The sequence below is a fragment of the Theobroma umbraticum genome, unplaced genomic scaffold (genome assembly GCF_002168275.2).
Source record: "Theobroma umbraticum cultivar Fairchild unplaced genomic scaffold, ASM216827v3 scaffold_67.0, whole genome shotgun sequence".
Classification (NCBI taxonomy): domain Eukaryota; kingdom Viridiplantae; phylum Streptophyta; class Magnoliopsida; order Malvales; family Malvaceae; genus Theobroma; species Theobroma umbraticum.
Window position 1 is genome coordinate 7,997,608 of NW_018397262.1, and position 13,586 is coordinate 8,011,193.

General features: G+C 37.4%; 5 protein-coding genes across 5 annotated transcripts; 3 read left to right on the forward strand and 2 right to left on the reverse strand.

The window, feature by feature from the left end:
* Positions 1 to 4: 4 nt before the first annotated feature.
* Positions 5 to 3,469, forward strand: XYLT (beta-1,2-xylosyltransferase). The gene is made up of 3 exons (XM_021432758.2): positions 5 to 863; positions 1,506 to 1,655; positions 2,202 to 3,469. Exons 1-3 carry the CDS (start codon positions 210 to 212, stop codon positions 2,922 to 2,924), a joined length of 1,527 nt encoding a protein of 508 aa, XP_021288433.1. The 5' UTR covers positions 5 to 209; the 3' UTR covers positions 2,925 to 3,469.
* Positions 3,470 to 3,595: 126 nt separating this feature from the next.
* LOC149527051 (uncharacterized) lies at positions 3,596 to 5,358 on the forward strand. The gene is made up of 2 exons (XM_089784028.1): positions 3,596 to 4,052; positions 4,684 to 5,358. The coding sequence occupies exon 2, from the start codon at positions 4,731 to 4,733 to the stop codon at positions 4,917 to 4,919; it is 189 nt and encodes a 62-aa protein (XP_089640154.1). The 5' UTR covers positions 3,596 to 4,052; positions 4,684 to 4,730; the 3' UTR covers positions 4,920 to 5,358.
* A 233-nt stretch (positions 5,359 to 5,591) lies between these two features.
* Positions 5,592 to 7,805, reverse strand: LOC110419309 (small ribosomal subunit protein eS8). The gene is made up of 5 exons (XM_021432303.1): positions 7,686 to 7,805; positions 7,509 to 7,581; positions 6,757 to 7,093; positions 6,157 to 6,326; positions 5,592 to 5,914 (listed from the first exon to the last, which is right to left on the reverse strand). Exons 1-5 carry the CDS (start codon positions 7,687 to 7,689, stop codon positions 5,839 to 5,841), a joined length of 660 nt encoding a protein of 219 aa, XP_021287978.1. The 5' UTR covers positions 7,690 to 7,805; the 3' UTR covers positions 5,592 to 5,838.
* Positions 7,806 to 8,158: 353 nt separating this feature from the next.
* On the forward strand, positions 8,159 to 10,357 carry LOC110419500 (Putative lysine decarboxylase family protein). The gene is made up of 4 exons (XM_021432578.1): positions 8,159 to 8,607; positions 9,123 to 9,251; positions 9,403 to 9,587; positions 9,667 to 10,357. The coding sequence occupies exons 1-4, from the start codon at positions 8,398 to 8,400 to the stop codon at positions 10,058 to 10,060; spliced, it is 918 nt and encodes a 305-aa protein (XP_021288253.1). The 5' UTR covers positions 8,159 to 8,397; the 3' UTR covers positions 10,061 to 10,357.
* Positions 10,358 to 10,667: 310 nt separating this feature from the next.
* Positions 10,668 to 11,389, reverse strand: LOC149527052 (uncharacterized). The gene is made up of 3 exons (XM_089784172.1): positions 11,366 to 11,389; positions 11,162 to 11,237; positions 10,668 to 11,065 (listed from the first exon to the last, which is right to left on the reverse strand). The coding sequence occupies exons 1-3, from the start codon at positions 11,387 to 11,389 to the stop codon at positions 10,668 to 10,670; spliced, it is 498 nt and encodes a 165-aa protein (XP_089640298.1).
* Between the last annotated feature and the right edge of the window lie 2,197 nt (positions 11,390 to 13,586).

Here is a 13,586-nt window from a genome sequence, read left to right on the forward strand (position 1 = left end):
CAAAACTACAACTGACTTTAGCTTTCCGAAAAGATTCTAAACTTCTGGGATAGACAACACAAAACGTGTGAACTCTAAGCCAAACTCGGAGAAATTTCCGAACCAAAGCCTCTGTTTTTCAGTTTTGTTGTCAAACCAAAGTCATCAAAACCCACAAAACCTTAAAGTTCTTAGAACCCGGAGGAAAAGGAGAAGAAAAACAGCCACCCATGAACAAGAAACACGAAATTCTTCTCACGATCCTCTTAGCTCTCTTTGCTCTCAACTCCATCTCTTTTTACCTGTACTTTTCCTCTTCCAACCACCATCATGAGGCGGAGAACCACCGTGACACGACGGCGGAGGATTTTACCGGAATGATCCCACACCGTGGACCCCTTTTGTCGAAGCCCTGGCCGATCATCCCATCATATCTTCCTTGGTCTTTGACCTCAAGCGTAGTTCCAAAGTCATGTGAGGCTTATTTTGGGAACGGGTTTAAAAGGGTGGCTGATGTTTTGCCCGCAAAGGCTGCGGTGAGATCCGGGTCGAGTTGGTTTCGATGTCATTACTCGGGGACTTTGAGGAGTTCGGTTTGTGAAGGTGGGAAGATAAGGATGGATACTGAGAAGATTAGGATGTCAAGAGGTGGTGAGAAGTTGGAGGATGTTATTGGGAGAAGTGAAGAAGAAGAGATGCCTGAGTTTGAAGATGGAGCCTTTGAGGTTGAAGGTGAAGGAGGAGCGAAATTGAAGAGAAAGAAGCTTGTGGGGGAGGAGTTTTTGAATGATTTTTTGCCTGCTGGGGACGTTTTGAGACATACTATGAGGGAGTTGGTTAGGTCTGTTGTTGTTGTGGGTGAAAATGATTTCACTTGTCAAGAGGTTAGATCAGATATCTGGATTTTTTTCCTTGAAATTTTGATATCTGTTCATTGATCTTAATGTTTGCTGGAATTGTTGATGTTAATGATAGTATTAATGATGGTTTGCTAAAGTTTCTGATTAGTTGGAGGTAAATTAATGCTTAAAATGCAGATATGGATCATAATTCAATGCAACTCTGTATGTCAAACAGATGCTTAGACTGATCTGTTTGTTTAGAATCTAGGGAAAATTAGCTTGTCTTAGATGGATTAGTTTGTTTCATCGTTCTGATAGTTGTTTTCTCTTGATTCTGATGTCTGCGGGTTTTGAGATAGTTGATTTCTGGATTAATAGGCAGTGGCATTTTATGAATTGAGTTACTGCAACTTTGGTGTGATATCACGGAGTTAGAAAGTAGAAAACTGATCTAATTTGTAAGTTCACTATGAGTTTGATTCAGCAGAGTAGTTGATTTGTTCATTTTCTTCTAGTTCGATTTGATTTGTTTCCTTCTCCTAATTTTATTCCTTTATGGAGTATGAACTTAATTCTTGCTATATTTGCTAGTCAGTTTCTTCAAATTCCTTGTTTAATTCGATTCAATTTGTTGATTGTTAGTTCTGCTTTTATGGATTCTGATGTGGAAAGCTCTGATTACAGTGGGTAGAAGAGCCTACACTTCTGGTAACAAGATTTGAGTATGCGAACCTTTTCCACACTGTGACGGATTGGTACAGTGCATATGTGTCTTCTAGGGTTACTGGCTTGCCTAACCGGCCGCATTTGGTCTTTGTGGATGGTCATTGTGAGGTATACATGCTCAATATTCCATACTCTGTTTCTAATGTCATCTTTGTTCACTTTAGCATATTGGCATTCTTCATTTACCATGTTATTTGCTCTTTCTGTAGCCAAAAAACATACAAGAATTAATGAGAAAAATGTCAGTGTTTTTAGCCAGGACAGGTGTTTCTACTTGCCCAAATGGAATGAAGGGAGGGGGTTTGTAGATAGGAAATGGGAGGAATTGCTAGGTTAATGAATAATGACCAAGGAGAGAATTATATACCTATTTAAGTTTGTCGCATATTCAAATGCTTAACTGTAATTTTTGCTCAGGGTTTTGATTTCATGCGCTTCCAATGTACCGTTCTATAAGTTCAGTAATTGTCTTATAAAATGGCAAAAATGTCATCTAGATGTGATTTAGCAATCCTACTTTTTGCTATGCTTGCAATGAGAAGTTTCATATTATCGATATTTTGAACATCTCCTGTTGAGTTTATTCCATTTGTCTATGAAATGCTTTATTATCCTACGATAGCTGATCCTTTTTTCTTGGCTGAAAATTTCCAGACACAATTAGAAGAAACATGGAAAGCAATGTTTTCAAGCCTTAGATATGCTAAAAACTTTAGTGGTCCAGTCTGTTTCCGCCATGCTATTTTTGCGCCGTTAGGATATGAGACTCCATTGTTTAAAGGGCTTACTGAAGAAATAAATTGTCATGGGGCTTCAGCTCATGATTTATGGCAAAGCCCCGATGACCGAAAAACTGCTCGGTTATCTGAATTTGGAGAAATGATCAGAGCTGCTTTTGGGTTTCCAGTGAACAGACATCATGCTGATAAGGCAGTCTCTGGTCATAATGTTCTCTTTGTCCGTCGAGAAGACTATTTAGCCCATCCACGCCATAAAGGTAAAGTTGAATCAAGACTTAGCAATGAACAAGAAGTGTTTGATGCATTACAGAGGTGGGCATCTAATCATTTGGAATGCAAAATAAACCTCATCAATGGATTGTTTGCCCATATGTCCATGAAGGACCAGGTCCGAGCCATTCAGGATGCTTCAGTTATTATTGGTGCTCATGGTGCAGGTCTCACACACATAGTATCTGCAACACCAAACACGGTTATTCTGGAGATTATCAGTAGCTATTTTAGACGGCCACACTTTCAGTTGATTGCACAATGGAAAGGATTGGAATATCATGCCATTAACCTTGATGGATCATATGCCAATCCAGAAGTTGTCACTGATAGGCTCAAAAAGATAATGAGTCGTCTTGGGTGCTAAAATTTTTGGGTTCTGAGACATCATCTTATCTGAGCTTGAAACTGACAGATAATCCTAGCTGTTCTCATCATCTGCCTGTTGGAGTTGGCCTTGCAAGATTTTGCTCTTTTTTCCCAATTTTTTATGAAGCACTTACTGACGAAACATAAGGAGATTCTTTTCGCGTGTCCATTCCTTCAAGATATTCAATTGATAGCTAACTCAAAGAAAGGAGCTACATATTTGGTATGGTAGATGAGGAAATCATTCTTATTCGATTGATATAGGCATTATTCAGCCGCACACTCTGAGAGATGGAAGATTTCAGTTGCAATATACGTTCTAGTGGAAATACTGTTAGCATACAGTTTGAGTTAAATTTTTTCCTTTGAAACTATTTTAAGACACATGGTTGTGTTCTTGTACTATTTTTCGGGTACATCGTGCAATGTACTCCATGTCAGGTTCATTGGATTGATCCAAAAAAAAGTGTATTTCATTAGTCTTTCTGATGAATTGACGAGGCAAAATTTTCTATATAAAGTAATAAGAGTGTGTTTTTTCCATGGAAAGTAGAATTGCCTTTGGTAGACTTACAATTCTTAGTCATCTTTGGAGCAATGACTATCATGATGAAGTCTGCAATTTTCTACATACTACCATCTTCCATGAATTTGACCATTACCAACTAAGCAGAGTCCACATAAACAAGCAAAGCTGATAAGGATGAATGATTATTACCCCAAATTTTTCTTTTTGTCCTTACAGAATGCGAAAGGAGATGAATTACAAGAAATATATAACAAAAATGCTGGATAAAAAATAAAAGTTCTTGGAGAAGCAAGACAGTGGCAAGAGCCCATTTCTTTTTGTCTGGTTGATTACACCAACACCATGATGATGACAGCAGCCAGAAGAGAAAATCAGGGACGATAAAATGAAACAAAAACAGGGTATTTCTTGAGTTATATATAATAATCTCTTGGGCTATTTATTAAGGGAAGATGAACAAAAAGGAAGAAGTGTTCATTTGGCAATAAAAGGATTGGGCTTTGACTTTGGGTCCTCTGCCTTAAGACATTAAAGTGAACTCCATTTTTTGACAACACCGCCCACCCGAACTTGTCTGTTAAATCGCAGCTGCCTAAGGTATGATGTTTCTTGGGTTTGTTTCGATAAGCAAAATCAGCATATGCACGCATATATATACATATATGTATGTATATATACGTATACATATATATAAATATAAATAAAATTCGAAGTAAATATTTATACATAACAGTTTAAGACGAATAGTTGGAACACACGTGTATACATATATATGGCGTATATGTGCATGATATGGTGCTTAAACATGTCTGTAACCCTTGTCTCGTCCTTATTTGCTACTGCATTTGATCAAGGAAAAGGTTACTGTGTTATAAACTCGGATTAATCGAGAAAGCCTGCCAAATGTCTGACAAATTGCATCTGAGAAAAATACAAGTCTTCGTTGAGCAGTTCATGAGATGCAAGCTGTCAAATTCATTTGGTTTGGGAGTAAGGGTGATTCTATTTGGTCATGCCATGTTTTCCATTTTACCCACCTAAACTCAATGGGATGTCCTGAAGTGTATGTATTGGTGGGTTTGTTTTGTCGCTGTCGCCTCTTAACACATCTTGTTTTACTCGATACAGCACTACCTCTTTCCCTCACAGAAGAACTTCTTTGCAATCTGTATTTGCTTGTATTTGTTCATGTTACGTGATTTAGATAACATGTTTTTTTCCTGGATAGGTAACTGATCCATCAGTGGTGTGCACTTGCTTTGGTGATAAGCAAACATGAGTTTATGCTATCCATCCACACCCAAGAAGCTGGCAATTACGGTGGGGTGCTTCCTTGCCGGTGCAGGCCTTTTCGCAGTGGGTACTCATCTCTCCTATGTATACATTGCCCCTCAGCAAGCTCGGACTAAAGCTCGGGATGAATTTGTCAAGGAACGGTTGAGAAAGAAATATGGCAAACCTTAGAGCTGCACTTGTTCCGCTATGTACCTTGGTTTTTACCCACATTCTCTACTTGGTGCTCTGCTCTCATTTAGTGCCATATAGTAATAAGAACTGTCATTGGAATGTCACTTTGGGCTTAGGCTGTAGATGTAATCTTCCTCCAGGGGTTCTTTTAGCTATAGCATTGGCTTAGGGTAAACCTTGGCATCCTCAGCAAGTTGTATTGTGGAACTACTTCCAACTAGTTTGTTCATGCATTTGGTTATTTGATCAATGCTGAAACCTTTCTTTGATTCAAATTTCTGATAGACTCTTTAGGTAATATAAGTTCATACTTACCACTTGCAAGATGACTGATTTATTGCTAAGGCAAAGGAGTCTGGCAAGGAGACCCTTGGATTAGCAGATACTTGTTCTATTCCTTGAAAACTTAATGCCCAGATACTTTACCCACCACAGCTAAAGTGAAGCTTGAACATAAGACCTTTTGAAAGATCCGTAGCTCATGCCACCAATTTGACCAAAAGGGTGCTTTTTGAACCTATATTGCGGGCATCAGGCATGCCATCTCATACTTGAAACAGAATGAACTCCATTTCTATCTCAGCGTCCTACCACAATAATTCCAACTTAGACATGTTTATATGCAAGTTGATCAGAGAGCGACATCCATAACAATCAAAACAGGCTGCATTTCGTCAGAAAAAAAAAAAACAGGCTGCATTTATAAACTTCCAAGATCATCTAACTTCAAGTACAAAAATAACATGCAACCAAAGGTATATAATAATACTGTTGAATAAGGCACAACCAACTAGTGGACATTCAAACTAAAGGTTCAATACTAACACAATCTTAAATGTCAAACACCTGAAAAGGTTAAAGAAAGGCAAAAAAGGACATTCTGATCTGAGAGATGAAATCTCAAGTAACAAAATTTTTAGGCAGCTCCCTTCCCCTTCTTTCTCTGGATCTTCTTCATGTAGAACTCCAGCTCTTTGCCTTCCAAGATATACCTGTCAAACACATTTGACATCATGTTACAATAAGAATGATAATAGTACAGTATGACCTAAAAAATAGTTGTACTGCAGTATCCACCAAGAGTTTAGCAAACGAAAAAGCTATTATCTAGGCTAATTATTAGCTGTCCTAAAATGATTCCTTTTCTTGCAAAAGGATTGTATATGCCAAGAGTAAAATGTGGTGTGAGGGACAAAGATCTAAGACTTCTGTAGAAGAACAAGACATGACATACCCATCAGCACGGCCGCACTGACCAGGCCGTGAAGAGATACAAGCCAACAAACGACCACTACCAAATTGCTCCTCAATATGTGAGTCAAGCTTGCGATTCTGCTGACGCTTCTCCAGCTTCCTCAAGACATGGCTGCTCTTCTTCACCTCCTCAGTAGCTGTTTCACCTTCCTATAGATAATTGAAGTGAAACAATGTAATTCATACACAGCAATACCCTCAGTCAAAGACTAAAGAAACCATAGAAACATCATTATGCTTAATCTGGAGTCTTGCCTAACAATATAACCTGGATTGGTACTCAATTTTTGTTTTGTAAAGGCCACAGTGGGAGAAGGTATATATAAATATATATATATATATATATGCTAGCATGATAGCAATAACCTCTCATATGCACATACAGCTCTAATAGCCAGAGCATATCAGATTGCACCAAGTAGAGCTGTGCAAAGACAATAACAGCCACTTGCAGGAAAAGGAGAAAGAGAAAAATTAGAACCATCTACCCACTAACAAAATAAAAACACCACATCCACAGATGAACTGATCTATTGAAACAGTATCCATGTGACCAAAACATAAAAAACCATCCTCCTACCTCTCCTTCTTTCTTGGCTGCTGCTCCTGCTGTTTTCTTCTTGCGACCAATGTCAACACCATAGTGCTGGAGATACCACTGCTTGAATGGAGCAGCATCAACTTGAACAATAGCACTCTTCACCAAAGTTTGAGTACGGACCAGCTCATTGTTGGATGCATTGTACACCACATCCAAAATTCTGGTCTTGCGGGTCACAGCCTCACTCCCCCATGAGTAGTTTCCGGTGTCGAGCCTCAGAGCACGCCACTTCACATTCCCACCACGAACCCTAATCCTCCTGACTGTCTTGTTGCTTGACAACTTTGTGTTTGCAGGTTGCCTTCCAAGCTCATACCTTAAAAAAGAATCCACCACAACTTAGAAAACTAGACAAACTAAGATGGAAATGTTCCAAATCAGGACAAAGTAACTAATACCAGAACAACTTTCTCTAAAAATAAAACAAAGCAATAAACACATTAACAACAAGTGAAACAACCCATTAAGAAATGAAACTGGACAAGATCTCTGGCATCTAAACAAACTACAAAGGACAACTTGTACAGTCATATAATAAATATCATAGTTTAAGGTCATGATAAGCAATTTGAATCAATTAACAAAAAAATCCCAATAAATCTCAGTAAAATTGCTCCAAAAATCTCATCCTTCCATTCATTCTAAATCAACTTTCTAAGCAACCAAACAGAGCTAAAATGATAAAAAAATCCAAACACAAAAAAAGGAAAAAAAAGGATTTTGCAGATTACTTTCTCTTCTTCCTCCATGCCTTCTTCTTGCCACCGGTGGCACGCCTCTTGTGCATTGAATCACGAGAAATACCTACAAAGAAAAGGAATAAAAACTCATTTCAGCAAGAAAATTAAACAGAAAATTACATGATTCAGAAAGAAATCGAAGAAAAATTAGAGGAATTTGAGAAATACCCATTTTGGCTGAGGTAAAAAGCTTAAGCCTTTTCGGGGTTTTTGGGTTGAAGCAAATCTCAGAGGAGGAGGAAACTAGGGCTTGAGAGGAAGTGATAGGCGGAGATTAGAAGCCTGGTTATACACCCAAAAACCCTAGTTTAGGAAATTACTTTTATGTCCTATTTGGGCCGGATTTATGTTAGGGTAAATTACGCAATGGATTGAGCGCCCGTTTAAGCCCAATAAGATGTTCGGGTTACTGATCTAGACTATCAAGGCCCAATTACTGTTGGACTTTTAAGTATATAAGAAAATGTAGTGAAATAATAAAATTAATAATTACTTAATAATAATATTTTCTTCCATATTTATTATTATTTAAAATAATAAATAATTTAAACATTTTTAAATTAATATTTTCTATAATAAAAAATTACATAATAATATTTAGAATAATGATATTTTGTTTTATATTTAAAACCTTAAAGAACAATGTGCCTGGTAGGGATTTGGAAACAACAAAGCACCCAACTTTGCTCATCAATGAGCAAATTGGAACCTGAATTATTCCTTATCTCTACAAAGCTCCATCACAACTTGCAAATTTTAAGATAACAAGTTGGTTCTTTTCTTCCCTTTTCTTTTTTGTTGTTATAACTTAGAACCCAGTTCAGAAAATCAATCAGTGTATGCAAAAAACCAGTCTTTCATACATTTGGAAGGCCTTTTGATGGGGTTTGCATTGTTGGGTTCAGTGGGTTCTTGTGTTTCGTTAAAAGATTCCCATCACTGGAATGTAAAGTTTCAATCTTTCATTTTGAAGGAGAGTTTTGGTGTTGGCTTCAAGTTGGTTAATAATTTCAAGGCTTGTAACCTTGTAAGAGTTTCACTTTGCAAGAGTGAATTTGTTCACTTTGAAGAAAGAACAAGCCCCAATGAGGTAAAACCCACTCTTTGATTTCTCCTCAAACTTTCATTCTCTTTCTTGAGTCATTTCTGATTCTTATTGAAAACTTGCTTTTGTGTGGATTTATGAGTGATGTTATAGCTTGGAGGATACTGATTGTATTGGATAGCACTAGCTTTTGATTTGAAGAATTAGACTTGATTTTGTATTATGCCAGCAAAATCTCTGAGCAAAGATCTAAGTTGGGTATATTTTTGGCTTTTCTCTTCTTTTGATAATTAGGAATTTTGAACATGCTTAGCTGATATAGTATCCTGAGTGAGCAGTGTCATCTTTTCTTGTTGGCCCAAGGTAATGCCAAAATCTCTTGGAGATACAAGTCGAATTGCTGCCATTTTTGCATGGATGTTTATTTTCCTTTTAGATTTAGCTTATGGTGTCATCTTTGGCTGCTGTTATATATTATTTTGGGCTTCATTGGCATTTGGCAGGTTTTCTGTGAACATAGTCAGAAGCTTATTTGCTAATTTTGTTTTCTCATTTGAAAGGTTAGAAAAGAGATAGAACAATGCTATGAACTCATACACAGACTTGGGAGGGGAGTTGTGTACTTGGGTTCTTCACGGATGGGACCTGGCCATCCACATTACTCACAAACGCTTGAGCTCAGTAGAGAGGCAAGTTGATTTATAGAGCTTTGTGTCTCTTTAAATCAATTTAGCAAATATTTGTCTACTTTGGAACAATTTTCCCAATGCTTAGGATTTTCTTCATTTTTGTTCTTTTTAACGCCATCCTTTTCATGAGTTTAATTTTCCTCCTTAGCAGATAGCGAACCTATTGGACTGTACCACATGGACGGGGGCTGGTCCTGGCCTCATGGATGCTGCTATAACAGGTGCTTTCCAAGCAAAAAAGCCAGTTGGTGGGTTTAAGATACGTAGGGAAGCTGGAGAATGGTCTACCTCAAATTTTCATCCGTACCTGCCTTCAGACACTTATCTTACATGCAGGTAAATATTACTGTTTGTAAAGGTTTATCAACACAATTCTAAATCTATGCATTTGAACGATCTTCAAAATAAAATGCAGGTTTTTCTCTGCTAGAAAGCATGGATTGGTTGATGCTGCAGTTCGAAGTTCTATCTTTGATAAGACAGCTGTAGTTGCTCTCCCAGGTGGTGTAGGTACTCTCGATGAGATGTTTGAGATATTGGCATTAATTCAGCTTGAAAGGATTGGATCAGAACTTCCTGTTCCCTTCATCATAATGAACTATGACTCATTCTATGCAAAGCTATTAGACTTTCTTAATGTTTGCGAGGATTGGGGTACTGTCTCCAAGGGAGAGGTCTCATCCTTGTGGAAGATCTGTGACACCAATTCAGAAGCTTTAGCTTACTTGGCGGAGTTTTATGATCTGCCTTTTCCTGATGAAGGCAAGCAAGAAACCGAATTGAGAACTGCACAAGAAAGAATCCCTTAAAAAGTTCTGAAGCTGACAAGAGGATGGAACAGAAGGGGTTCTGTGCTACTATTCCATTCTTTTCCAAATTTGGATCCTTTGAGTATTCACTTATGAGAGTCAATAAATCCTGTTACTTGTGGAAAATAACTGATTAAGCTTACAGTTGGCTGATTTTATTTATTCATCCATTATAACAAGAATCCTGATATGTACTTCCGGTTTTCACTCAAAGTGGCAGCAACCGGTTTTACTGTATTGTCCTTAGCATTATCATTCAATCAAACTCAAAGTAATTCCATGTGTTACATTTACATAGTTCCATTTGCAGTCAAGTTAGAGGATCTCATGATATGGTCATGATGTAGATTTGATCAAGCTAATAAACAAAACCATCAAGAACAGAGCAAAGAGCAAAGATCAAAATGTCTGAAATCCCACCTATTAGCTACATGATTGAATACTCAAGCACAACTTTGAAACCCCTATGTCCTTTACATAAAAAGTTGGACAAAGGAATGATTAATATACTTTAAAGTTCCTAGATCAACAATGGAATGCAGCAACAGTTAAAAACCATGAAGGTTTCTTTTGCAGGAAAACCTTAGGTCAAAGAATTCATGTCTTTTCACATTATGCTGCACCACTCAGGATCACCATTGCGAAAGCCCTCTGGTGGTGGTGGTGGCTGGGGAAAGTACTGAGCCTGTGGCTCATAGTAAGGATAATGTTGATGATAATGAGAGTAATATGGGTAGTTTTCATATATGGGGTGCCAAGTTCTTTGTTGATGAGGATAGCCATAGTTATGCCCTGGTCTTCCATAGGGATTACATCCATAGCTGCCATGATATGAGTAATCATAGCCATGTCTCGAAGGAATGTTCATCCCTCGATATCCAGAATCCACCCGAGAAAGATCTGCGTGCAACCCTACTTCTGCGAGCGTCATCATAAGTTGTCTTGGGTTTATTCTTCCTGTTATCTGGACAACCCCCTTTTCTCCATCTATGTTATAAGTAATTCCTGAAGAAAACAAACCAATGCTGATTACCAAGAGATGCAAATCAAAACAGAGGAATCAAACATAACAGATGACTTGTTCCTTAAGAAATGAATCACCATCAATGCTGCTCAAGACTCTAACAAGCATTGCATGCCATCCTACGGGCTGGGTATCGACTCTTAGAATACAGTTCTGAAGAAAACAAACTCCCCAGAAACAGTAAACTAGCATTAGCATTTCACAGAAAAATGTTCATAACTATTGAGAAAATAATAGCATCTGTCAAAATGAAACCAGAAAGGTGAAAGTTTTAGTGTAACCATGTATTCAGCAGGATAATCCATCATTGAGGTTGTTCTTCCTCTTATTAAAAGCTAGTGAGAGACTTTCCTGATAGGCAATGGACAATGAACATAAGCAAAGTGAAATGTATCAAAGGTAGAATCATTAAGACTATCAAGTACCTAATTAAATGTATCAAAGGAGATCAAGGAATTAAGGTTGGATTTTTGAGAAATTTCCTCCATTATTCAATGAACATGATCTTCCCATTGCATCTTTTCCACATTCACTATGAAATACGTAAGAAAATCACAAAAGTTTTTGGTAAATCCCATGAAATCTTACTACTGGTTTTTTGGTAGGTAAAATCTCATATTCTTGGAATGAATAATTGTATACCATATCAGTCTTCCAATCCAAGGTTTTTTGGGGGGCTCTATCCCAAACTTTCCATTTCAAAATTGGTTTCCATTAAACATATATGTAATTTAGTTTTCTTCTGATTCCATTGTCCGGTTTTATTCACAAAAGTTCATTCATGGAAATTGAGGGTGCCCTTTAACTAGAACCTGAAGGTATCTAACGCAATTATATATGGTTCAAGTATTTTATATTCGGGTTTGGGATGAGTTCAAGTAGAAATTTTGCTGCACATTTTGGGTTCGGGTAAGGTATGAGTGTCACCCTTTGGATATCCGAACCCGTTTATATATAAATATATAAAAAATATGGTATATGCTTTGAGGGGATTGAACATGTGCGATGCTCTTGGACAACCAAGAACTTGGGTAATATTTTCAAATTTTAATCGGATAATTATAGGGTTTAGATATCTTATAACTTAATAAAGTTTAGGATAGGATACCTTAAATATATCGGGTATCTTACCAGTTGACGTCCTTACATGGAATCAAGAAAGTTCATTCAACATAAAGCAACAGGTTTGGGTGTACAAACCAAACAAGGTGAAAGCCCAAAAAACCAGACATCAAACATAACATGTCGATAATATATCACCTGCCTCCAAACAGAAACCTCTCCTAAGACAGCCTTATTACAAGAAATAAAACCACAACAGATGATGTTTTCCTCCATTACCAATAGGAGAAATTACACTAGTACTAGTCAAAAAAGAAGGTTGAGGTCCCAAAAATTTACATCAAACAGCAAAAAGAACATTTGGGTTTCGAGCTGGAAGCTGGATTGCTGCTGCTGGTGTCATTAGCCTCAGATTCTTTATGGACAGGTCTTCCATATGGATCAGTTTCACATCCATACTGTAACCAGCAAAGTCGAGCTGCTTGTGCTTCAGCTTTTCCTAGCAACTTTAGCTGTAGCTGAGGACTTATTTTTCCAGAAATATAAGCTTGCTTTGTGAATGAATCAATCCTTAATGTGACACCTGATAGAGTTACGGTACCCAAAATTTTATTTGGCGCAGAAAAAAACAGAAAAAGATGAAGTCAAATGAAGCAGCAACAAGGGAAAACACACCTTGCATAGACTTGAATAGTAGGCACATTGTCTTGTGCCAACCAGGAATATCAGTATCCACTAGCAAAACACATTTCTGCAAGAAATTGTGCACTCTTAAGGATTTTCACAGAAGAAGAAAATGGAAGCTGAAGAGAAGTATGTAGTTTAGTTACCATGATAGGTTCTGATACTGGTTTGGGAAGATCAATCCCATAGTTTATTTGATGAGTAAGAGCATGTGTTTTGGATTTTGCTAGCAACTTTAGCAGTAGCGCTTTGTCAATCTTACCAGAAACACGTGCTAACTTTGCTTGTGCATCAATGGTGTATGATACATCTGATGAAAAAAGATTAACAACCACAAAATAAAATTAAAATTGGCATTAAAGAAAGAAACTAAATAAACAGAAATCCAGAAGAAGAAAAGAGAGAAAAACCTTGGATAGACTTGAATAGTTTAATCATTGTTATGTGCCAGCCAGAAATATCAGTATCCAGCTCTAAAATACAAGTCTACAAGAAAATCTTGAGCCACTGTTATTATGTTTGAAGGCAAAATAATAATAAAAAAAGACAAATTCTACACAGAAGTAGTCTGATTACCATGCCTGCAGGTTCTCCGGCCATTGATAGAAAGGCTTTTGTTCTTGAATGTGACAAGTTTTAGGCTAAAAGTGAAGATTTAAGAAATGAATATAAGTCAAGCCTTTTTTCTAAGGAAGCTCTAAACTAGTGTCAATTATAAGGTAAGTGTACTGCAAATCAATGCCTTTTGGGAGCCAA